The sequence below is a fragment of the Corylus avellana genome, chromosome 11 (assembly GCF_965113065.1).
Source record: "Corylus avellana chromosome 11, dhCorAvel1.hap1.2, whole genome shotgun sequence".
Classification (NCBI taxonomy): domain Eukaryota; kingdom Viridiplantae; phylum Streptophyta; class Magnoliopsida; order Fagales; family Betulaceae; genus Corylus; species Corylus avellana.
In genome coordinates, this window is record NC_142500.1 from 11,558,809 (window position 1) to 11,585,164 (window position 26,356).

Sequence of the window (26,356 nt, forward strand, 5' to 3'; positions counted from 1 at the left end):
AAATCACAAACTCAAACAGACATGTTATCAAATAAGTAAATTTTAACATGCACCGCTCAAATTATTAATAATTTGTCAATAAAATTACCAAAAAATTCCAATCCATTCAGTTGTTGGCTTGGCTTTGGCTTTGGCTTTGGCTTTGCTTAAAAAAAGCAAAAAAACAAAAACAAAAACAAAAACAGATCTTGTTGACTGCTTATGGGAATCTCAAGTGTGTTTGTGTTTGCCACATGATCCACATGCTTTATTTGTGAGGATTTTATATATAATATCTCAATCATTTTTTCATTTTTCGTTTCAAGTTGCTAATAATATCTTGTATAAGAATTTAAATATAAACATATTTATGATATAAACCAAGTTGAAAGACGTGATTCACTCGCTAGGAAAAGTATACATCCCTTTCAAACTATTAAATTATTGATAATATTTCTTTCAAATTTTTAATTGTGTCAATGTTTCCAACATACATAGATAATATAATTAGCAAATAGGAATAGAAGTTTTTTTCTACAAATGGCTCAAAAGAATAATAATACGTAGTTATTTATTTGTTTCAAAATTAATTACAAAAAGTAGTCTCAGCCAACTATAGGTACAAGACGGACCTTCCCATTGTGATCAAGGACAAGGTATACACGATTGCAACAGAAATCCGCCAATCCTACTGTGCCGGGGCGTAGGACCACTACTGTTACCAGAGGATTATCCTTTTGTATCATAGCCTTGGCTAGTTGCCCATTCTTTCCAACCAATTGAGGCCATCGAAATTTGTAACCTACAAGAAAAATATCACACTTTGATACAAGTCCCTACAATATGATCATTTATATGGTGTGGAGAAGAAAATCCCCAAGCATTATCATTTATTTAAAAAAAAAAATCAAATAAAAAAGAAAAAAATAATAACTTGAAAGCTTTCACGATGATAATAGAGTAATGTTGTTGTTTTTTTTTTTTTTTTTGAAGTGCTGGTTTTTACTATTACGTCATCAAGTCATATATTAGTAATGAGGAATGTTTTTAAAGTTGGTCTTTAAAAACAAAATAAAAAATAAAAAATAATTTTTGAAGGAATAACATCCTATGTGTTTCTTTTTTTATTTGCCATTATTTTTATAAAAAAAAAAATGTATTTTTCTTTAGAAAAATTGTCATTTAAAAAAAAAAAAAAGGTCATTATTATGAAGAAAAAGACCATTTTTTTAAAAAAAAATTCCAAATAAAAAAGGGTTTTGGATTCTAAGAATAAACGTGGAAATAATTAAAATGGAATTTGGAAGTTGAACAAACTAAATAGGAACATAATGAGATCTTTTACTTAATATTACATTTTTTTTTCTTTTTTTTTTTTTTTGGCTACTTTTTTAGTACTTGAAATAATGCCCACTTAAAACTACACTCAAATTTAAATAAACGACAAGAAGGATTTTCTTTTCATAATCTTAAAAACACTCATTTGTCTTAACAAAGTTGTTAATTATGATCATAAGGATACTCTCAATTTTAAGTGAAATGAATATAATGATTAAAATTTAATTTTGTTCCATCTAATGGTGTGAATTATATCATATCTAGAATTTTTGAATAGCATGCCAATATATTTATCACATGGCATTATTTATATCGTTAAATACAACAACAGTAAATATTGATCATGAAATGACTCTTCGAGAATCTTTGTCCGCACCGATCAAGGTTATAAATTAAATAAAATTTGAAAATATATGAGAGAGAAAGTGAGAAAGAGTACCTTGAGCACAACATATTTGATCTGTACAAAAACCACTAACACACGGCGGGTAACTAGGCCATGCAACCACTTTAGCCTTCGGCTTGGTTTCTATGGGAGCAGAAGAATCTACCATGACATAATATTTACATGTTATTGAACATAGGGTATTATTCTAAAAACTATAACAATCTTGCTATATAGTTTGCATGTTCTCTTATGAGTTCTCTTATTATACTTAAATAGTTAGGCACATTTGCTTTTTGTCTTAATTGACGCTCAATTATCACTGTGTTCCTTAACTTTCTTTAACATTCAAGTGATTACTTTGAATATAGTTATATAATGAAATGCTACATACTATATAAACATCATACAAATTATTATCTTATAAATGCTTGAGTAACGAGAGCGATTCAATCCTCTAAATATGTTAAATTGTTGAAACAAATGTTTATGTAAATCTTTTATGATATAAATGGGAAAAATTAACTTTAATATAACGTATAAAATGAATGTTTGACATGGTTTTGCACACCAATAACACATTATTTATAGGTTTCAAGATATATAAAGTAGATTTTTAAGAAGTTACCACAAGTGACGAAAAGAACGAGTAGGGAGAGGGCCAAAATGAACAAGCTCTTCATGATTGAGTGTACTTTTGATTGTTTGAAAGAAATTGATGTGAAAGGAAGGGACTTAAGTAACCGATATTTATAGGAGGATTTTGACATTTTGTTTTTGCTATATTTGAAAAAAAAACAAAAAAACAAAAAAACAAAAACAAAAAGAGGTTTTGAGTTGTTGTGAAACTTCACAAAGAGGTTGATAACTGCAAACAAAAAACTGATTTTTGTGGGGAAAAATAGAAATGTATGTTGTATAAAACTGATTTTTGTATGTCTTAAAATGAAACCTATTGCCAAACCGATTTCAGGCCATATTTCTGGAACTGGTTCTAGAAAACCAGTTTTCAGAAACTTGAACTCAAACATGTTTTTCATGGGTGAGGCTCAATTTTTAGATTTTAAAACTTGAATACTATTTGGAAAAATGAATGCAAGCAGGCTGGTAAGTTGGAGTGTATATATATATATATAATCTGGGGGTGGTTAGATTTTTATTTTTTTTTTAATTTTTAATTTTTTTATAAAAAAGGATACATGTTGTCTTTTGATTGGCTATGACAAAGAATGATTTATTTGACAACAATTCTAACCTTAGGACAGTAAATTGATAGCTTTATTTATTATTTATTTTTTTTAGGGGTAACTGACGAAGGGGTTTAAATTAACTGCAACTGAAAGTTCAAGGGTTCAAATTGAGATGTTTTGAAGTTTTAAGGGGACTTGTCAAATCGAGTGGTAATTTAGGGGTTTAAAGTGAAGTTATCAATTTTTTATTTATTCATTAGTATAAACTGATAACTTGTGAACCTTATAAAGTGATTTGATAAAAAATTCATATCTCAAAGACCATTGGAGCATTTTTCCCTAAAATAAAACTATAAACTGTGATGTATGAGAGTATAGTTAGAAGATATTGGAGATTACAAATAATGAGTGTTAAATATATTGGATAATATATTAGAAGCGGAAGAAAGAGAGAGAGAGAGAGAGAAGAGAGAGAGCGGAAGCATATAAGACTACATCTCTTCTATTATGATTATGTATATAATATGATTACAATGACCTCTATATATAGAGAGGCTAGGACTCATAAGCAAGAAACCCTAGACTAAATCTAAAATATATAAGGAAACATAATAACCCTAAAATAATATCAAATATACTCTTAACATTCCCTCTCAAACTCAATGTATAAAATTGAGGTTGGAAATATAAAGGAAAATATATATATTTTTTTTTTTGGTCGCCGTAAAAGTTGCCGGAGTGATGGCCGGAGGCGGTGCACGGAGGCTGGCGGCAGCAGAACCCGGTTCTAACCCGTTGGGTTGAAAATCTTGGATCCGGGTGATTTCTCAAATACTCCAATATCCTCCCTCAAACTCAAGGTTTGAGAAAAAGAAAGGAATTTTTTTTTGTTTTTTGTTTTTTTTTAGGTACGTCGGAAAAGTCGCTGGAGGTGGCCGGTGGCGGTGAAAGGCGGCAGGCAGAGGCAGCTGGTTGGGCTGAAGCCTTAAAGAAATTGGGCTTGAGGCCTTGAAGAAATTGAATCAATTGGGCCGGTTGAATGGGCCAAAGATGGCCAAAACCTATGGACCATTAAAATGGTTGACCCGAAAATTATATGAACCGAGTCTAACCCGATGAATCGAGTTGACAAATTTGGACCGGTTTGAAGAGCTTGACCCCGATGACCCAGTTTAGGAACCGGTATTGGACCGGGTTGGGCGGAGATCCGATTTGAACCAATGACCCGGTTGGAACCGGTTTTAGATCGGGTCGGATGCTTGTATGGATCCAATTTGGGTTGATGGATTGGTTTGAATCGGATTTCAAACCCGTTGGATCGGGTTGAAGAGTGGGCCGGTTTGAATTGGGCCAAAAAAAGCCCGAAAACCCATTGACCTTTAATGGATGGTATGACCCGATTTGAGACAATCCGGTTCTAACCTGTTGGATCGGGTCAAAAATGGATGGATCTGGATTATTTTTTATTTTTTATTTTTTTTCAGAGTTAACCCATGGCAGAGAGCTAGGGTTGACGTGACGGGCTCTTTAGAGGACACGCTGGCACGTGTGGAGCACGCGCCAGGGGCTGGCGACCACTCGCCGCGCCAATAGGGTTCACTGGCACGTGTAGAGCGTGGGCGCATGAAGCCCACGCACACACTCTTTGGTCGAAGGGTGGCGATGGGTCCACTCTCCAATGGCGGTGATCTCGACGGATTTGAGATCACCGGCTACGGATCTGCCGAACGGAGTGAAAACCACTAAGATCCGACATAGGTGGAGGCGCGTGGAGGAGCAGCAGCCGCGGGTGGAGGCTTGTTAGAGAGACGACAGTTTCTGAAGGCGGAGCATGGAGGTGCGTGCAATGCTGGAATAGTCTGAGATTGCACAAATCCACCGTTTTAGGGCCAAGACACCACTTTTGGTGGTTATTTGGCCGAGAGGAGTCAAGGTGGCGGCGCGATTGGCTCAGGTAGAAACTGCCGGAGGAGCGTGGAGAAGCTCGGAGGGCCGATGGCGGCGGATCTTCCACAGATCTGTAGATCTAAAGGAGTGGAAGAGATTTTGAGCGGAAAACCGCTTGGCGGCGCGTTGATGACCTGATTTGGGAGGTCGCCGGAGGGAGCGCCAAATTGTGAGCGGAAAACCGCTTGGCGGCGCACCGACGACCGGAATTGGGAGGTCGCCGGGAAACATCAAAGATGTTTATTGAAGGCCACAGAAGGTAGCTCTGATACCATGTTAAATATATTAGATAATATATTAGAAGCGGAAGAAAGAAAGAGAGAGAAGAGAGAGAGCGGAAGCATATAAGAGTACATCTCTTCTATTATGATTATGTATATAATATGATTACAGTGACCTCTATATATAGAGAGGCTAGGACTCATAAGCAAGAAACCCTAGACTAAATCTAAAATATATAAGGAAACATAATAACCCTAGAATAATATCAAATATACTCTTAACAGAATTGACTAAAGATCTAGACATTGCAAATCAGAGATTACTAATATTTGATTTGTAACTGAGGATGGTCACCAACCATGGAAAATTTGTTTTTTGTTTTTTTTTTTTTTTTAATTTATATTTATAATTTTATTTTTACTTTTCATTTTTATATATATTTTTAAATGGAACAAATGTCGTCTTCTGATTGAGTATGGCGTAGCAACAACATTCAAACTTTAACATAAAAGGAGAACCAAAGAATCTATTTGGTAACACTTCTAACCTTAAAGAGTAAATTGATAACTTTTAAAACAATGGGGAACGATTTGATAAAAGTCAACACATCATGGACCAATGAAGCATTTTCTCCTTTATTTTTCGTGTTTTTCTCCCTTCAATAATTCGATGGCAAGATGTTTTTGCGAGCCCAAGAAAATAAAGTAAAATTCCCATCACTTGGTAAACTAAGGTTGAAACATAAAATGCTTTTTGTCGGAAAATATTTTAAACATAAAATATTTTTTTGAAAAATGATTTCCTGTAAAATAATTTACGATGTTTGGCGTATACGGAGTCCTGCAGGGACCCCATTGCGACTCGCCCGGGACCCTCCCGGACCCCGCCTAAACCCTATTGGGACCCAACAATGTCATTTTCGTAATTTAAAGTTTAATATGATTTTTCGTATACACCAAATACCGAAAAATGTTTCCTGTTGAAAACATTTTTCGATGTCAGTGACCCGACAGGACCCTGCCTGATTTTCCGTACATGTCAAATATTCAAAAATGTTTACTAATAAATCATTTTCCAAGAAAATGTTTTTTGCTAAAAATATTTTCCGACGTCGAGTCCCAATCAAATCTCGGGTGGGTCCTGGACAAGTCCTGACTGAGTCCCGATGGGGTTCAGCGCATGTCTGGTTGGATCCCAGGCGGGTCATGGTCAAGTCCCATCTGGGTCCTGGGTGAGTCCAGACGAGGTCTTGGGCGGGTCTTGACAGGGCCCGTCGATTTGAGAATGAGATACTCAAACTGGGAAAATGGTTTACGATTTTCGAAAATAGAAACCATTTTTCGAAAATTAAAGAAGAATTTTTGGTCAATGGGAAAAAATTTTTCATTGACTATTATTTTATGTCGCACCAAATACCCGAAAATAAGGAAAACATTTTACTGCGAAACAAATGGAGCATTAGTATGGGAATTGGGGAGAAACTGGTAATACCGTTTACTAAGTCACCAAAGGCCCACTTAAGCTCAATATAGCCCATTAGCCCAATAACTTAGGAAGATGCACTTACACGTAAGAACACTAGCAGCAGATGCCCTATATGTCATCTTCTTCCTTATGTTTAGAGAAAATTTCAAAAAAACTACAAAACTATACTCACATCAGATTTCTTACATTTAGCCAACCCTCAAATCAATGGTTGCTACAATGTTTCCCAATCTGTAGGGAACCAAAAGTGGCTCCCTATACATTATTTTAATATAAACATTTCTATTTCATTTCTGGTCTTTCATCTTTTTGTCTTTAATTGGGGATGGTGTTGGGATTTTGTGAAAAAAGTGAGAGTAGATAGGAAACTTGTATTTTGTAAATAAATAATATTTTAATGGTATAAGAAAAGGTAATGAAAACTATTGTGAAATATATTTTCATAGGGAAGTAAAAAGTAGTTTTGTTCCCTAAACTTATGGAAAATTAAAGGGAAGCTGCTTCTAGTGCTTTAAGCTTGGTGAGCCATCCCAATTGATGTTTTACAAGCCCAATTAACTGCCCTCTAACAAGCAGTCACCTTACCTAAGGGCACGTGGAAGAAGGACCATAAAAGGAAATGCATCTCTGGTATCCCTCTAATCACAACCTTACTTATTTAAGAGTGTCTTCCGCTGATACTTATGGAAAGTCACATGTGCCTGCTTCTTGTTTGGATTTGGCTTAGGTGATTTTAAAAAACTACAACACCTATGGTGATTTGGCTTAGGTGATTTTAACGGTCTAGACTTAAATTCTCTCTCTTTCGCATAGACAACTTGAAATTAAATCTGAACCGTTGAGAAAACTACTACATCGTAGGTGTTGTAGTTTTTTTACCCGAGAAGATAATCTGCTCTCGCTCTCACACAACTTCTTTTCGTTTTGTAATCTCTACTTTTCACTGGTATCTCGCTATTTCTATTAACTCCACCTTCCATATATTTAATTATTACTTTCTCTTTCCCGCCCTTTTTATATTTCTTAGTCCGAAGCTTGTTTGGTTGCCTAGGAAAGAACAAAGAAAAGAAGAGGAAAAATATTCAGAAAACCAAAGAAAATTTGGATTCTAATATATGTTTCTGACTTTTTCGATTTTGTTGGAGAATCTCATGCTTAGTGGAGTTAATTTTGGTGTAGTGGTTCCACTCGTTGTTATGATCTTTTAGCAAAAAAAATTTGTATTAATAATTTGGGCAGTCCATATAATAAATTGCTTGGGAAGTCTACCATTGAATTGTGTAAGTGTTATGCTATGACATCTATTATTTTATTTTATTCTATTTTAAGGGGAGGGGCTTGTTGCACTATATTTTTTTTTTCTCTCTCTCTCTCTTTTTTTTTTTTTTTTTTTTTTTTTTTCTCGAAAATCTTGATCCACTATCACGTGTTTTCTTATTATTATTTTTTTTTTCGAAAATGATTGTTATTTCTATCATGTGTTCATATTTCTTAATTATGTTTGAATAACTTGTTTCTTTTGGTCTAAAGTAAATTTGATTCAACTCCATTAAGAACCTTAATTCTTGAGAGCTTCTTTTATTTTATTTTTTGTTGGAAGAAACAAAAATTAGGATGATGTCTCACTAATGATGTTACTAAATCCGTGTTGGTGTTTCAATTCACATATGAAGACCCTGTTTATAAAGTGGAGAATCTCAATTGTTGCAAACTTTTTCCAGTTCTATGTTGACAGCATTGCTTAAAAACTCTAAAGATTAAAGACTTCGGAGGATGAGCAAATAAGAAAGCTCTAGAGAAATATTTGTATGAAAATGCACAAATATTAGAGAACTTTCAATATTTTAAAGGACTTGTATTGCTTAAATGTGACAAAGATCTGGAGCTTTAGAGAATGTGCATATAAAAAGATTCTAAAAGAATCTCTTAGAGAATGCATCTTTTTTTGAGATTGTCTCACACATTGTGAACTTTTGAATCGATTTTGTTGGTGTTTATTTTTACTTTAAATAAATATTCGAGAAAATTGAATGTTTATCTAATAATTAATTTTAGGAGACATATTATGTCTATGGCGGTGGAGCTATTGACATTGTATCTGGTTGGGTTGAATTAATTGATGTTCTCAATCTAATTTTCATCTAATTTAGTATATGAAAGATAGAAGGTACGTTGTTTATGCTCCGTTCAGTTCGACGTAAAGTGTTTGTAGGAAAATGTTTTCAGCATAAAACATTTTTATGAAAATAAACATTTTACGATGTTTAACGTGTACCGAAAATCAGAATTATATATATATATGAGTGCTACACATACCAAATTATCCTCCCAAAAGTTAATTTTCAAATGACGTGCCACCATCTCATGAGATTTATTATTTTGGAAAGTGTGTCACCAATTCATGTGATAATAACACATCATTTGGGAACTAACTTTTGAGAAGAAAATTTGAGATGCGTAACATTTTTCATATATATATATATCCACAAATCCAATGGTAGATCTATTAAATTTGCAAAAAGAGAGTTGAGATAATAATGCATGTATAGCACGTCTCAACAGTTAAAGGAGCAATATTAATCGTTAGATCCTGTCAAATAGATGCTTTGAAGAAAAAGAGTTTTTTTTTTTTTTTAAATAATAATAATAATAATAAAAAACCTTAACGGCATGGCATTCTTTTTTGACAAGTATATTACATGTTCTGCAACTACTATAATGTTATGCAGAGAGCGCCGCCCCTTCCTCCATAGTTTTTCTTCCCCTTTCCTCCCTGCCTCTTCTCTCCCCCTCTTTTTCACCTTTGCTTGTCTTTGTTTCCTGCTTGTCTGTTTGTTTTTGGCACACTTTGTGGGTGCCATTCTTGGAGGATTCACTCAAACTACCCCCAGTTCTTTGAGTGCACTACTGATCTCCTCCGAGCCGCTTTGTCGTCCACCGTCCACTGCCGGGTCTATTATTATGGCCCCCACCGCGTTTCACTAGCCCTATTTTGCTTCTAATGCCAGCTTCAGTTTCCGACAAGCACGCTATCAACCTTTCTTTCGGCCGCTGTTATCTGCTTAGTGTGCTCCTGTTTTTTGGCTTTCTGATTTTTTTTGCTTTCATTTTCTCTGTATTTTTCGATTTCTGTTGTTTTTTTCCCTGTTATTTGTTCCTTATTTTATATTTCCTATTGTTTTGTTGCTTGTAATAAGGCTCTGTTTTCTTGTTGATCCATGAGGTATTTGTTTATGGTCCAAACCCTTGAGTTGTGGATAAGATCTACATTCTGGCTTTCGAGTCGAAGAGAAAGAATTTCGGCATAAGAGTTTTCTACTCCCAGGTCGAGGAATAAGAGTTACCGACACATTGGAATGAGCCTATTTGGAGCAGATCTGTTGTTATATCTGAAGATTAGTTATGGGTTAGCGGATCTTGTTTGAGATTTGGATGGTTGTATCTTTGACGTCATCTTCGACGTTTGTAACCTTGTAGCTTCGGCTATAGTTGCTTTAGAGCTTTTGCTTTGTATTGTAAGAGCTTTATGCTCGTATTATCTTTGAATGAATGTGATTAAAATGTTTTCCTCTTCAAAAAAAAAACTACTATAATGTTATAAATGTCATGTTAATCTCAATACCACTTTCCATTGCCATAGAATAAATAAATAAAATTATTACCCAACTAGACATGCATAATTAAGTGATCACCAATAGCCTCTGCAGGAGCAGGATCCTTTCCTGAAATGATGGAAGCGGCTCGAGTCTCTCAAGATAATTTCATGGTCAATGATGTTGGATATGTAGGTGATAGCAGTGTGGCAATCACCACAAACGCGCAAGTTCTTGGTGATTCGGATGGGTGCGCCTGCAGGTGATGTAAGGATGCCATATGCAAGCGCCAACTTCTCACTATGTTCAAAAAGAAGGCCACCCTTCTCCTCATCGTCCACATCATGAAGAGCAAAGCTCGTCTCAGGAACATACCCCATAGCTTTGATGCGTTGAATTAGGTCTGCAAGGATGTCGTATATTTGTTGACACTGAGGATGAGACCTGTCCCCCACAAAGAAGGTCGCAGTACCTTTCTTTCCTTGGACCCAACTGCAACCAGGCCTCTTCTTGATCCCTGTATGTTTCATCAAAGATCTGATCCTGGCCACATCTTTCCAGCGACTGGCATTGGCATATATGTTTGACAGCAAAGTATATGTTCCATCATTTTCTAACTCCAATTCTGACAATCGATTTGCAGCATATTCTGCAAGTGGAACATTTTGATGGATCCTGCAAGCACTAAGCAACGCCACCCACACTATCGGGTTCGGCTCCATCGGCATGCCTTCTACGAGTTTCAGAGCCTCGTACAGGCGACCAGCACGGCCCAAGAGGTCAACCATGCAAGCATAGTGTTCCACTCCAGGAACAACCCCAAAATCCTCGCTCATGCTATTGAAGTAGTTTATTCCCCGCTCGACCATTCCGGTATGACTGCAAGCATAAAGAACAACAACCAAGGTCACACCATCAGCCTCGCACCCCACTCTCCTCATCTCATCAAAAACCTGGAGAGCTTCTTCTCCATGACCATGCATGCCATAACCTGTCAATAGAGATGTCCAAGAAACAGCATTCCTCTGCTTCATGTTATCAAACACAACTCGAGCAGCATCAATGTCTCCAGATTTGGAATACATATCTATGAGGCAATTAGCTACAAACACCATCATAGAGTCATAGTGATTGCGTAACACATGACCATGAATTTGTTTACCAAACCTCAAGGCACCCAAACGAGAACAAGCGATCAGAGCACAAGCTATGGTAAAAGCATTTGGCTTTAAAAAATTCTCCTGTCCAAGCATCTTGGAGAAAAGCTCCAGTGCATCATTGGCTTCTCCATGCTGAGCATACCCGCCAATCATGACAGTCCAACTTACCACATCCCTATCCTCTGGTGCTATTGAATCAAACATCATTCGTGCTACTTTAGTACTTTTGCACTTAGCATACATGTCAATTAGACCATTTATTACCATTAGATCTTCCCTGGGATGACTTCCCTTTCTGTTAAGAATACATTTTGTGGCATAACCATGAATCTCTTTTCCATGAAGCAATGCTCCCACAGAAGCACAACCTGAAAGAAGAGACACCAGAGTAATAACATTCGGGTCCGACCCACAGACCCGCATTTGCCTAAACACATCCAATGATTCATAACCATGCCCCCTCTGAGCATACCCCGCAATCACCGCACTCCAAGTCACGACATCCAACTGAATATTGTCCTCCCGCATCTTCTCAAACAAAGCAAGAACATCCTCAAATCTACCAATCTTAGAGTATCCAGTTACCATGGCATTCCAAGAAACCACATCCTTAACCATCATCCGGTCAAAAACCTTGTTTGCTTCATCCATCATTCCACACTTGGCATACATGTCCACTACAGCATTACCCACAAACACATCCTCGACCAACCCACTCCGAAACGCAAACCCGTGAACCTCCTTACCCTGCAACCAAGCACCCACGGAAGCGCAAGCTGGAAGAATATTCACAATGCTAACAGCATCCGGGCAGATTCCTCGATCATCAGTCATTCTATCAAACATTTTGAGTGCATTCTTAGCATCGCCACCTTGTACATAAGCAGCCACAATCGAATTCCACGAAACCACATCACGTATCCCTCTATCGCACAAATCATCAAACACCCGGCGCGCCTCATCCAACGCACCACACCTTCCATACATTGCCACCACCGCATTACAAACAAAGACATTGGACTCAAACCCATTTGTGCACACCACGGCATGGACCGAAGCGCCTCGACGAAACGACGGCATCTCGCCACAAGCTTTGAGAACAAAAGGGAAGGTATAGTGGTCAGGTCTCCACCCAAGTATCTGCATTCTTCTGTACAAACCAAGCACCTCCTCGAGAAACCCAAGACGCACCGCACGTCGTATCAGCGCGTTCCACCAGTAGACGGTGAAATGCGACGGAGCAAGGCGCTCGATCAACGAAACGGCCTGCACTGGAGCGTCGCAGGCTATGTAGGTGCGGATGAGGTCCGTGGCCATGTCCGTGAGGCCCTGGACCAAGCTCTGCTGATGGAGGAGCTTGGCTTGGACTAAAGTCTTGCATTGTCTGAATAGCGTGTCTGTGATGAGAGGAACTGTGGGTGCAGTTGTCACGACCATGACATGGCCGTGGCGCGGCAGCAGGGGTGTGTGTGCCTACTTGGAGAGTGCGATCGAAATTTCTTATAGTTTCTAGGAAACCAAACAGAGCATCTTTTCTTTCTCTAGAACCCTAAGTATGTGGAATTTCGGTTTCTGTTCACTGCTTCTGCTTTCATATACACATGAAATTCAAAGTTGGTTCTGTTTGGATACCGAGAAAAATGAGGAAAAGAAAATGAAGGAAATTTGAAATTCTACAATGCAACTGGTTTTAGCCACAATTTTGGGGGGGAAAAAAAGCTCAACTTGTCCGAAACAGATTATATCACAAAATTTCATATATATATATATATATATATATATATTTAAAAAAATATTTTTTAAATAATTTCTGTTAATAGAAAACGAAATGACCTAAAACTCCTCTTTTTCTTAGTTTTCTGAGACCCCAAACAGAGGTCGACTCTATTGCGTTATAGATCAACTACATTGAGCTTGGAGAGCAAGTAGTGAGTGTCAATGGGGTTTGAAGGCTTCGAGCCCATATTCGGCGAGCCCAAGGTGGAGTGGGTCGCGGCCCAGGATTCGCTTCCGTTGCGTCCCTTTTTGTTCCATGCCCATGCTCCTAATCCTTCCCACCTCCGAATCCATGTCACTGATTTCCACTCTAGTACGTGGGAGGCCGTTCGATCGGTTGTGCAGCTCGAGGACATGGTGAGCGATATGGGTTTGCCTATTTATGCTTAAGTTTCTGTTTGGTTGCTAATTAATATGCGGAAAATACCCAAGCTGCAGCTTAATAGTTTCATAACTACAAGTTTAGTTGTGGTTTTCTGGTTGTCGTGAAAGATGAGAATCTTTTTAGGTTTATAATGTCTTGATTTTTTTTTTTCTGTCCTCAACTCTTTGTCAGTCAGCAAAAAGAGCCTCAAGTATTCAAGGTTTAATTTTAATGCTTCAGATATGGTTTCTCTGTGTCTCTTTACATCTCCATAAAACATACTATTTTTTGATCCTATAAAAGCAACTTTTGTCGGCCATGAAGAAGTACTGTTGCGCATTGCTACCTACGATCCCTGGACATCCTTTTGGATTTGTCTTTTCTCTATGTTTATTTATATTTCTATTGCAGATTTGGGTTAAATTTAAGGATGGGTGATTGTGAAAGGAAATGTGCTGGTGTAAATACGCTTATTGGTTTGCTGTTTTTGTTTTATTTTTACTAACCTAATGGGCAGAGGGACAACATTGGAATAGGGGGCTCTTGGTCTGAGTTTGTTGACTATGTTATAGCCTCCATTAAATCTGAAGAATTAAAGCTTGTTATGGAGGGACATTCAAACTCTGATGGTAAATACTATTCTTAACTTCTCTCTCTCTTTTTTCCCTTAGTATTGATTATTTATCTAAAAGGTGATATTTGAAGTACTCATTTCTAATTGCTCGAGGAGCTCCGTCTGGTATAATTGATTCAGGAGATAATCCTCTTCTTGTATTTCTTTTCCCATTACAAGAGTGGTTTCTTCCTGAGAACAAATCATACCAGTAATTTTTTGTTTCAGTTGGATCAGATGAGAGTGATGACTTGTGAGTTTGGATGCCTTAATGTTAAGCTTATATGCTTCTCGATACTGATTGATGCCGGAGGGAGGCCCAAAATGTTAATTTTGTTTGCCAGGTCATTGATTTAGACTTCCCTATGGTGTCATGAATTCGTTCTACTTTTGAATTGAGTAGATTCTAATTGGAGCTTAAGCCAGAAATATTATTTTACTTGGAATACTTGCAACAGATACTCTATATGTCATTCCCTAACCTATGTTTAGGAAAAATTTCAAAAAACACACTAAAACATACCTACATCAGAAGCCCTATATTTAACCTACACCAAGGGGTATTTACAGTGTTTCTTAATCTATTGGGAAATATTGTAGATACCAAATGCTTTATTGAATTATAAACAAATCATTATATCTCATCTCTCCTCTCTTCTTCACACGTCCCAACAATTCTCTCTCTTCTCTTATTCTCTCTGCTAGGCGTTGGAAGTTATAATGATAAAAAGCAATAGTATTTCATTCATATAGGGAAAAAGAAGAAAGAGAAAAAAAATAATAAAGATAAGAGTAAAAAATAGTATTTAATTGATATAGGGAAAAATAAGGGAATCTATTGTGAAATGTTTTTTTATAGGGAATCAAAAAGTAGTTTTATTCCCTAAATTTATGAAAAATGGTTGGGAAGTTGCTGTTAGTGCTCTTATATTTAGTAACTTTCTTTAGTAATTATATGAAACTTGAGATTCTGTCTAATTTAGAAATTGAACTCTCACGTGGAAGGTTATCCTACTTTTAGTGTATTCATAGGGATTTTGTAGGAGCACTGGTGAGAATTTGTTTGAGATTTTGATTCTAGAAGGTGTTTGGAAGCGATGATGGTAGTAATTCAGGACAGGAGAGGAGTGGTGTTTAATTGGCAATGGTGTTAGGTGCCTTTCGACGCTGTGGGAACAGTCGGCGGCATTATTGTTACAGTGGCAGAAAATAAAAGACGAGAATGGGGTTGTGCCACAATGCTAAAGGGGATGACATGGTGGTGGTATAAGTATAGTAGTGGCATGGTAACTGCAGTTGGTTGAGATATGTTGACAAGTTGCCTTGGCAGCGGCATTGTGATAATGATTTCTTTGGTGATGGATAGTTAGAGCAGCTAATAGCTGTTTTCTCAATTCCAAAATCAAATCGGATAATGCTTGACTGGTGTCAATTTAAATTTTGGAAGGGTGGTGGTCACTTTTTTTAAAGTTTGGTGTTACTATACTAGTAATGGTTAAACAGTAGTTATGGTGGCAGTAAGAGCACTTATTGATGGTGGAGATGGTATACAGTTGCAGTGAAATGCTGAAATGTGTCGGTTGGTTAAAAAAGTGATATTGAGGGAAATGGTAATTCTGCTATTTTGGGTAGTAGTGACAAGTGAGGAGGTGTCAGGTCAGTATTTAGAAATGAAAGTATGTTTGGTGTTGTTCTAAACAGTATTGGTTGTGAACTCTCTTATTTGAGGAAGTTTTCTGGGATTGTATATGGTTATGGCTGTGCACCAGAGTTGCTCGTAACTTGATGGTTCTGTTTGATGTTTAGTTGGCTGAGATGGCAGTATCATCTTAATATGGGTGAACGATGATAGCATGTAATTTTATGTTGAGGCATGTTATTCTTGTAAAAGTATATTTCATATATATTCTTCTATCAACACAAAATATCTGCATTCAGAAACTAAGTGAAGACTGATGAAGTATATTCAATGAATTGTGTCTGCCTTATGTATTTTAGGTGCTGCACATGCAAAATTAGTTGCTCAGAAATCGAAAGGCATGCCACGGATTTCCATTTCTCTCACAAAACTCGTGGACTCTGCTGCTAGTGAGGCTATTGCAAATCTCTCTCTGGAGCTCTTCAAAGCTTTCAAAAATGTGCGGTATTCATTGGTAGAAGGTTGTGTTCTCTATCCCTATGTAGAACTGTTACTCCATTATCATCTTTTACCCAAGCTATTGTCTTTCTTGTGGTTCTTCACGTTGTTATATTCACAAGGAATATATTGTTTAGTTATTTATTTTCTGGCGCTAGTTTTATCAGCAACTGACGACATTTGGTGGTTGTGGAGTTTGGTATGAAGGAAGAAAAGTGAAAGGAGAAGTGTGACGTAGAAAGATGCCAATTTTGCATCATAGGTTTGAGAGGTGGAAAAGTGAGAGGATGGAAAAATGATGTCAATTTCCTTTGCTTGGTTGAGAAGAAGATTGGAAGAAAAGAAATAATAACTTGTAACAATTTACTACCATGCTATTATGAAATAAAAATCAATTTCATTTCCTGTATTTCTTGGCAGTACATGAAGTTGTTTTATAATAATATGAATAATGTAATATTATGAGGCTTCAAGTAGAATTTTCAAACATATGAACCAAATTCATGCTGGGCTTCTTGTAGTTTATTAAATAATGTACTATCACTGTTTTATTTAAATCCCATTTGTATTTTCATAAATTATAGTAAGGTGAAAAATGGTCTTTCAATCTATGATAGAAAGATGAAATAGGAAGTGATATTGGAAATTGGGGGGTGTGAGTGACAAAATTGTAAAATCTAATCTTAGAAATTGGGAGAAACAATGGCAAATTGTAAATCTATCTCACAAACCTATTCTCATCGATGTTTTCCTCCCATATATGGATCAATTGGAAAGTGTGGGCCTGTGTGGAAAACATCTCTACCCCTTCCTTCCGTCCTTCCACATTTCTTTTGAACCAGACAGCAGAGAACTTCAATCTCTCCACTTTTTCCTCAATTTTCCATCCTCCCCAGTTTCCTCTCTACCAAATGGACCCTTAACAAAAGTTGATTTGAAGAAACACATCTGGTTTCTGATATTGTTGCCACAGTTAAAGAATATTGGACACAAATAACACCTTTCAATCTGCATAGCTTTACCTGGAAGTGGCTTCAGTTAAAGAGTCTAAATAAGCAGTGAACTGATCTCCTTACCAAGAAAATTTGAAAGAATGATAGAAGGAAAACAAAAGAACACAAAAAGAAACTGGTGGTAGTCCTTGAATTATGGCTGGCAGCGACTTGGGCCCTTTTTGAGGAGTTTGCGGAATTGTGCTGGCATTCAAATATAGAGTTAGACAAGGGTGTTATGCATCCTATGCTGTCAGGTACTTTTTGTGGTTGCATTTTATGAAGTTTATTGAATGAACCAATAAATTTGAAAATAGGTTTTCTATTCCCAAGTGGGAGGTTTGGAATATGCCCAGTAGCGGATCTAAATTCTGCCATGGTAATAAAAAGATATATGCTGATAAGGAAGAGCTGTATTTGTGACACTGCTTAAAACCTACCTTTAGAGGCAATTATGTTCCATTGGATGAGTATTTAAAACATACCTCTCTCCCTCTCCTCCCCTCTCCACTCCCCCGTCCCCTACCCCTCAAATTTAAAAAAAAAAAAAAAAAAAAAAAAAAAAAAAAAAAAAAAAAATTGTGACCATTTAGAAGTTCCTTCATTCTTTCTTTCAATGACTTTGTGGAGGCTGGTTGCAGATTTCTTTCAAAATTTGCATGCTATAATGTTTTAACAAAATAGAACATTTAACAGTTTCTTTGAATATTGTGTTCTACTCAAAATGAGCATCTTCGAGTTTATGTGGATATATAACATCCACTATTTTTATGGGCACTAAAGAAGTTCAGATATGACTGTGTTTTGTGGTCTTTACTTTGCCCCTTCGATACTTCCCCTGCATCATTTTTATTCTTTCCTAACATCAATATGCCTTTCAAGTGTCCATTTGTCATGTTGCTTTCCTTTTTCTTCCTTTTTTTTTTTTTTTTTTTTTTTTTTTGGGATTTGAGGGTTCACTTTCACTTTTTTTAATGACGGGAAGGCCCCCAATGCAGTTCCATTTTCACTTTTTTTGTCTTAACCCTTTTGTTTCATGCTATAAATATGACTTCAGTTTGACTAAAATAGGCATGTGTTGGTATTAACTGTTACTCCTTGATTGTGCTTTCAGAGCAAGAGCGCTCTCTTCAGTTGACAAAAGTGATATCAGCCGAGAAGGTAGGCTTGCCTCTTGATAACAGTTAATTTTTATGAAAAGAGTTAAATCATTGTTGAAATAGTTTACTGCAGTAAGAAAATTCTTTATTATTCCTCCAACCCGCCATTTGTGTCAGGATTTTGCATTGAGCATGTGTACTTTTGTCTTATAGATATGTTTTGACTAAGAGCATGTTTGGGATTGCGTTTGAGATATAAAGCTTTTAAGTCAAAAAGAGTTTTTGGGCAAAAGCTTAAAAATGAAATTTTTGCTAAAAGTGCGTTTTGACCATTTTTAGGCTTTTTGGATCATTAAAAGCACTTTTAATTTTTTTACCAAACAAGTACTTTTTTCTTTAAACGGACTTAATATATTCATATAATTAAATGGATCAACAATGTGGTAATCTCAGAATAAGTGAACCACTTCAAACTATTTATGTACCCTTAGCTATGTAGCAATATACAAAGTATCCTTGTTACTCTATCTCTCTCTCTCTCTTGCTGGGCTAATTCAACTAATCTCAACTTGATAAAGCCTTATCAACTTGCTTGAGGTTGGATGCATGAATCATTTCCTTCATCCTGATCTATGTGTAATGTGTGTTTATTCTCTAAAACGCTATTTCACTATTTCTAATGGACACAGCCTAAATTATACTATTGAAAGTTTGATATCATGGTGGTGCAGCTCAATATTTAATTGCATCTTGAACTGAGAGGTAAATTTTTGTGATAGAAAAAATCTCTTGCTTAAGTTGGTAGTTGTGGAGTGTGATTTGTTCTATCCAATGGGAAAAGTTTATTTTTTACCTTCTGAAATCATTGTGGATTGGGAGATTATAATTAATTTTATTATTCCTCGTGCCAACTTCCTCCCCAATTAAAAATAAGGAAATTTAAGCAAATAGGTTTTACAGGCGAAAAAAATCGCCTGCCATTTGCAAACAGATTACTGTACCATTCCTTATTAGCTAACCTTGTTCCTTGATCTACCAGGAAAGGAGTGAAAGTATACAGAGCCAGCTGGAGCTGTACTCAAAGAGGCAGAAGTTTCAAAAGATGAATGCCTCTGACAAAGCAGACGTCTCTGCTCCTCTTATGAGTAATGGTTTGCAAAATTCTCCAGGTGTGCATTGTAGTTTTTCTGCATGAGATGCTTGTTATTTGTTATTTTTTGAATTTCTCCACTTTATTTTGAATGAACGATTTCTCCAGATTTTGGGTCAATCCTAAAACCCATTAAAGTTTGATTTCTTCACCTTGCAGCATTCCTTGTTTGGTTGAACGCCTCCAACATTTAATTTCCTTCAATAAGTTTCTTTAAATAATTGTTAGCTTCTTTTGTGCTCATATTGCCCGATCTGGGTTCCTGTTGAACTGCAGGAAAAGCAACAGCTCGAGATACAGGCTCAACAAAAGTTACCAACCGTGTTGTGCCAACATATCGCAGGTGAGTCAGCAACTCCAATATCATTCAATATCTTATTTTATTATTAGTATTATTATTATTTGAGGAAACTTCGCTTTAGACCTCTGAACTACCACGTATTTTGAAAAAACCTTCCAAATTTCAAAAAATCTCAATTTAACTCCTTAAACTTTCAATTTGATTCAATTGACCCATTCCGTCAGATTCAGCCATTAACTCCTAAGGAAAATGACTAAAAACACCAAATTACCCTTCGATTTTCGTTTTTTTATTTTTAATTTGAAATTAAAGATAAATTTGAAATTTTATTAAAATCTGACAAAGGGGGTACATTGCATAAAATTGAAAGCTCAGAAAGTGAAATTGAGAGTTTTTAAATTTGGAGGGTTTTCAAAATGCGGGGTAGTTCAGAATTTTAAGTGAAGTTTTTCATTATTATTATTATTATTATTATTATTTCATGTAAGCAGTGGGCTTTATATTATTTGGGCAGGGCAAAAGTAAGAGGTGTTTTGCTGCAGGACACAGAAGATGACAAAGATGCGTAGAACCTAAGATCTGGGAAAAACTTAGTTCACCAACTTCTGTAAATAAAAGGTTTTTAGGTTTAGAACTCTAATTCTGATAAATTATTACTAAGAAAAGGAGAATTCCCACTAACAGATAGGTCCGGAGTATCTTTGAGTACCATGATTATGAAAATGAGAATTGGTTAATTTTTCTTTTTCCTTTTATTTTCGTTATTGCAATCCCGTATATTTGCAGTCATTTGAGGATGACTTGTCTGTTTTCAAAGGGATTTTGTTTGTCTTTTCTCAAATACACCATGGGCTCATTTGGTTCGCGGAATGCATATTCCAATGGAAAAGAGAATTGTTATTACTAGGAATAAAAGATAATGAAATAGAATAACTATTCATATTCCTTATAATAACACATATGCTTTAATTCGAATTTAATCTAAATTACTAAAAGTTCTATGCATTTTTTTTTTCAGCTCATATTAAAAATAAATAAATAAATAAAAAAGAAAATAAAGCAGTTGGCCGGCCACCCACAGAAATGGTCGGATAAGCTCCAGGGTGGCCGCATGGCTGTCCCAGAGGAAAATTTGGGATGGCCAGGCCACCCTCGATAGCCATAGGGGTGGTCACCCCCATGGGTATTCTGCGGCCACCACCAACGCCCTCAGGGGTGGCAACAGAGGCAAATTTAGGGTGGCCAAGCCACCCCTGATAAGCAATGGGGGGTGGTCGTGGCCACCCCAAAGGGCCCACAAGAGTGGCCGCAACCATCCCCAACGCCCTCAAAGGTGGCTGCGGCTACCCCTAAGGAGCTTTGAGGTGGTGCTGTTACTCCCACCAAACAAAAGAATGACTATTCTATAGGAATAACCATTCTATTTTAGTGTTTTTGAAAAATCTATTCCATTTCATCCGGAATAGCTATTCCTCTCATTTTCTAGTGGAATAGCTATTTCTGTGTATATGCGATTAGTGATTTCCATGAGAATAACTATTCTTAAGAATAGACCACTACTAAATAAAAGAATGACCATTCCATAGGAATAGCCATTATATTTCAGGGTTTTATTCCGCAAACCAAACGGGTCCTAAATATAGGCATAAAAGTTGCATATTCATCGGAGGTATTAGAAAACACGAAACAAGTCTAAAACATAGGTTTCTGTCTTAAAAAGATTGGAGAGCATCTCTAGCAGTTGCTCGAAAAGACTAATCAGCCCTTTTTCGTCTCCATCAAACTAATCATTCTAAAATTTTTACTACAATGAACTTTCACATATGAAAGTTTATTGTAGCACATTGCACATTCTACAATTATTTTAATGGGTAAAACAAGATAGCACACGGCGTGCGATGCACGCCAGTGCAAAATTTTATTATTATTTTTTTTTTTGTATTAAAATATTAAAAAAAAAAAAATTTGCTTCACGGCGTGCTATGCACGCCGCGTACTCCCAATCACGTCTCTATTTTAATCTATTCTCTCTTCCCCTCTCTCTTTATTTGCTTTTCCTTAACAAACAATAAAAATAAAAATATTTAAAGAAAGTAGAAACTTTTTTGAATAAATAATTTGTTGGAGTATGTATTTAATAGCTAAAATGGAAAAATGTGTATTTTGAGTAGCTAAAATCATCGATACAGGTATGCCCACTTGGCTGATTTTTCAAGATAAGGAAAAAAATAAATGGATAAATGTAAAATTGGTCTATTTGGTTGGTCTAAATTACAAATCACTTTCTGTGATATAACAAATAATTTATAGGTTCCTGTAGTTGGCCTAAATTATAAATCACTCCATGTGGTATAAAAAATAATTTATAGGTCTTAAGGATGGCCAAAATAACAGTTTACTTCTTAAAATCAATTTCCGTTAAGTTACTTAACGGAATCTATTACTTTGTCGCATCATACTGTTATAGTAAATTAACCTACTCTCTTCTATTCCCAAAATGTTACTCTGTGCGTAACCCTTCCTCATTTTCATCTTTCTCGCCATGATTTGGGAGCATTTTGCAAGAATTTGACTGTCGCATTTTGTGAAGTGGCTAACGAAGATGAAGATGAGGGAGGGTTATGTACGGGGTAAAATTTTAGGGATATAAGATATTAGGTTAATTTACTGTAACCATATGACGTAAAGTGAATGTTGATGTGTAATCTTAGTTGGCGTCATAAAATGATATAAAAAATCCTAATTGTCATTTTTTAGAGTTATAAATTAATAATAACACGTGTCGCATTTTTATTGGGTATGACGTGGCAAAGTGATAGATTTTGTTAAGTTACTTAACTAAAATTGATTTGAGAGAGTAAACTATTATTTTGGCATACCTTGAGGGCCTATAAATTATTTTTTATATCACAGGGAGTGATTTGTAATTTAGGCCAACTATAAGGACTTATAAATTATTTTTTATACAATATGGAGTGATTTGTAATTTAGGCCGACCACAATGACCAATTTTACATTTATCCCTTAAAAAAAAAAAAAAAAAGTAAAAATAATAAAAGTTGATGACAAAAGTTTGTTTTGACTGGCTGTGTTGTTAGCTGTTGGGTAATAGTGAGGCGCATTAGGTAATTCAGGACCTTGCCTTCTCCAGTGAGCAGCCAATCAACGCCTGCATTTTCATGTAATGAGTACGTGAGAAATGAGCCAATTTTTCGGTGATGCGATGCTGCGAAGGTGAGCATAAGAAAAGGCATCCAAAGCTCTCTCTCTCTCTCTCTCTCTCTCTCTCTCTCACCAGTTTTCAGAATGTGCGAGGCATTTAGGTTGTGGATTTTGTGGGTATCGCTCTAGTAGCAGTGAGAGAATAAATTGTTGTTGATTCAAGAGCAAAATACATGAAACAACTTTAGTTATATCCTGTCTCAGTGCAAGAGATGTGATTATTAAACACATAAAACATTGTAACATATTTTCTAGTTCCTATATGTAATTTGAGATATTTGAATGGAGATCGAGAATGCTGTTGTATATAGACAATGATGTATATATATGTATGTTTTGTGGACATGAAATGGATATATGTTGTGGACAGTGTTGGGATACAACTTGAGAAATAGATGTATGTTGATAGCAATTCATGATGTATGTTGAGAAATGTATGTTGACAATCAGGAGTACAAATAACAAATTTTGGGGATTAATTTAAATAATTTTTTTTTTAATTTTTTTAATTTTTAACTTTTTTTTATGCACGAAATAGTAACGTTTCAAGACTGACATGTTACAATTTTGTAACGTGTCAGTTTTGACACGTTACTAATACTTAGTAATGTGTCAAAAAATGACACGTTACAATTTTGTAACGTGTCAATTTTTAACACGTTACTAATACTTAGTAACGTGTCGAAACTGACACGTTACTAAACTTTAGTAACGTGTCAAAACGGACACGTTACGAATTGGTAACGTGTTAGTTTTGACACGTTACTGACACGTTACTAAAGTTTAGTAACGTGTCAGTTTCGACACGTTACTAAGTAACGTGTCAAAACTGACACATTACTATTTAGTAACGTGTCAAAACTGACACATTACTATTTAGTAACGTGTCAAAACTGACACGTTACTATTTAGTAACGTGTCTGTCTTGAAACGTTACTAAACTGGATTTAGCAACATCCAAATTCCTAACACGCCAGACATGTTACTATATACATATTACTAACATTTAGTAACGTGTTAACCCTAGTGACACGTTACTAAACTACTGTAACTAAACAACAAAGTGTTTGTAGTGACGTCGAGAAGCCTAAGAATCTCCAAGGCTGAACATTTTACTGAATAACCTTATACAATTCTATTATTACAAATCTTATAGAGTTAGTCCTAAACTCAAGCCTAACTATTTGGGTCTTACTCACTAAAGGGCCCATTATACTTAAGGAGTCCCTCCTATTATATCCCTTATCAACCCGTTGGGAACCAATAACAAATGACATGAGAGGCTTAAACAATGAAAAATTGCATGCACTTTCTCAAGCCCGATTGAACCTGGAATATCTTAATTATATAAATAGCCAATACGCTTTGGTAGTCATGATTGAGACTAAAATTGTAAGCTCCATGAATACTGCAACGCAATCTATGTTTATTACCTTCCGCTGGATATTTTGATTATATATATAACAGCTAACAGCCAAAGGCCCAGAAAATCTGGCCATGACTCAGACTAAATGTTCATTTTGGACCCTCAAATTTCGTTGGCCACCATATTCACAGCTGGGCCCATTCCCGCTCCCACCAAATTTTGCAGCAGCAATTTTCAATTGCTTTCCACTCCCACTATGCATCCTCTCTGTCTCTTGGTTTTGTTCTTCTTGCTGTGGAAGAAGGACCAGCAACCAGGTATGAAATTGGCCTCCTCGTGGCTGCATCAAATAGAAAGACATGTAAAGGCGGAGGGCTTTAGCACGAAAGCCGTTGCGCTAACGAAAAAGCAACGGATGAGGGAGCTAGCGCGAAAGCTTTCTTAAAAAGACGAACGACTTAAATCTTAGTCTCAGAGTTTGGAAAATAATCTATTCTTTTGAATTACTTTTAAATTAAACAAATACCTGCTTGTGCTGCTGTTCCTGCTATTCCCTCTGCTTCTTTTATTCTCTCCTGCAAGAAAAAACCTGATCATCCACGATTCCTTATTGATACTATGCTCGGTACCCTCTGGAGATGGCCTTGGAGAAACATTAGAGCAGTTTCCTGCTGCCTTTGATTTCTTCTTAAAAGATAGAGACGATGGAAAGAACATCTTGAGCAGGAAAGTTTCACTCTCCATGCTTGAAATCCTCGACATCTGACGCGCCTTAATCTTCTTCTTCTTCTTCTTGATTTGAGGTTCAGTTTCGGAGCGAAAGCCAGCCTCTTCGACATGCGGCTCATCCACAATATCTCTTAGAGAAAGTTCATAACAAGACTCAGGCATGTCTTGAATCATTTCCATAATCTGCCTCCTGCCTTCTGCAATTGCCCTTTCGCTTGAAAGATTGGTGGAAGATTGATGGCTGTTGGGGAGCAAAGGAGAAGATTCATAACAATCTTCATCATGATTATCATTTTCTGAGGCCTTTCCTTTCCATAAGGTTGGTGAGTAAGCTCCAAAGCTTCCACTTAAGGTATTATTCGGTGCACCCCAGAAATGGAAATCTGCATCTTCTTTACTCTCATGATTGCTATGAAGCGGATTGCCGGCGAGCCCTTGCCGGTGCCGGTGATGAAGCATGGTTTGAGGGGAGGTGAGGGGAAGGAGGAAGGAGGAGGAAGTAGTTTGTGGTTTTGAGAGAGTGAGAGAAATGGGTGTATCAAAAGGGAAGATTAGTCAAATGTTGTTTTGTTCAAAAGAGTTGATGAATGAGATGCATTTAAAAGTCATTGCCGTATGAGTTGGGAGGGACAAGGGACAAGTAACTGGTCCAACGTCCAATTTTCCACAGCTTTGTGTATGGCTTTCCTATAAGAAAACTTGTTGACTTATTGAATCCAACTTTCCTTTATTGCTTAAGACTTTCGGTCCATGTCTTTTTTCTTGTTATATGTAGCTCCCATTTCTTCAATACGAAAAGAAAAAGAGAAATTGGTTTTGCTTAGTATACAAATTGTGTTGAAAAATAGATATTTTAAATTTTAAAAAAGCTTTTTTTACAAAAAAAAAAAAAAAAAAAAAAACTTCATTTTTAAGTTTTTCCAAAAAAAAAAAGTGTTTTGGTCATTTTTAGAGTGAATTTTTTTTTTTAAAAGTACTTTTAAAATTATTTATCAAACATGTCAGCTTTTTATTTAGTACAACTTTCTAAATAAATATTAAGAGTATTTTTTAAACTTCCTAACGCAGTCAGAAATTTCAATGATGTTTTACTTCAAAGGATCACCGATCAGTAAGTGTGGTCATATGAAGAATCCTAACCTGCAACATATTTTCAACACTAGACCATGATATATTACTATTTATCTCAAAAGTTTAAGTTAATATAAATTAATATTATAATACTCTCCCTAATGTATAGGCCAAAATTCTCTTTTAATGTGAAAGTGGGGGATATTTAAATGAATGAATGAGGGTAAATTGTTGGG

General features: G+C 36.1%; 3 protein-coding genes across 4 annotated transcripts; 1 reads left to right on the forward strand and 2 right to left on the reverse strand.

Moving 5' to 3' along the window:
• Positions 1-10,155: 10,155 nt before the first annotated feature.
• Positions 10,156-13,011, reverse strand: LOC132165707 (Tetratricopeptide repeat (TPR)-like superfamily protein). Its single transcript, XM_059576374.2, has one exon. The coding sequence runs from the start codon at positions 12,734-12,736 to the stop codon at positions 10,235-10,237; it is 2,502 nt and encodes an 833-aa protein (XP_059432357.2). The 5' UTR covers positions 12,737-13,011; the 3' UTR covers positions 10,156-10,234.
• Positions 13,012-13,161: 150 nt separating this feature from the next.
• On the forward strand, positions 13,162-20,469 carry LOC132165708 (U2 small nuclear ribonucleoprotein auxiliary factor-like protein). 2 transcript variants are annotated; one of them, XM_059576376.2, is made up of 7 exons: positions 13,162-13,432; positions 13,957-14,068; positions 16,051-16,212; positions 18,296-18,342; positions 19,321-19,450; positions 19,708-19,774; positions 20,275-20,469. In XM_059576376.2, exons 1-7 carry the CDS (start codon positions 13,238-13,240, stop codon positions 20,306-20,308), a joined length of 747 nt encoding a protein of 248 aa, XP_059432359.2. In that variant the 5' UTR covers positions 13,162-13,237; the 3' UTR covers positions 20,309-20,469. The 2 variants fall into 2 exon arrangements, with proteins under 2 accessions (XP_059432359.2, XP_059432358.2); XM_059576375.2 differs by having other exon boundaries at positions 13,166-13,432; positions 20,247-20,469.
• Positions 20,470-24,277: 3,808 nt separating this feature from the next.
• On the reverse strand, positions 24,278-25,593 carry LOC132166578 (uncharacterized). Its single transcript, XM_059577423.2, has 2 exons — positions 24,847-25,593; positions 24,278-24,660 (listed from the first exon to the last, which is right to left on the reverse strand). The coding sequence occupies exons 1-2, from the start codon at positions 25,506-25,508 to the stop codon at positions 24,555-24,557; spliced, it is 768 nt and encodes a 255-aa protein (XP_059433406.2). The 5' UTR covers positions 25,509-25,593; the 3' UTR covers positions 24,278-24,554.
• Positions 25,594-26,356: the final 763 nt, after the last annotated feature.

Coding starts and splice junctions, on each gene's coding strand:
- LOC132165707 (XM_059576374.2), bottom strand. CDS start 12,736: ATGGTCGTGACAACTGCACCCACAGTTCCTCTCATCACAGACACGCTA.
- LOC132165708 (XM_059576375.2), top strand. CDS start 13,238: ATGGGGTTTGAAGGCTTCGAGCCCATATTCGGCGAGCCCAAGGTGGAG. Junction 14,069..16,050: donor GGGACATTCAAACTCTGATG/GTAAATACTATT, acceptor TATGTATTTTAG/GTGCTGCACATGCAAAATTA. Junction 16,213..18,295: donor GCGGTATTCATTGGTAGAAG/GTTGTGTTCTCT, acceptor TTGTGCTTTCAG/AGCAAGAGCGCTCTCTTCAG.
- LOC132166578 (XM_059577423.2), bottom strand. CDS start 25,508: ATGCTTCATCACCGGCACCGGCAAGGGCTCGCCGGCAATCCGCTTCAT. Junction 24,661..24,846: donor AGGAACAGCAGCACAAGCAG/GTATTTGTTTAA, acceptor TATTTGATGCAG/CCACGAGGAGGCCAATTTCA.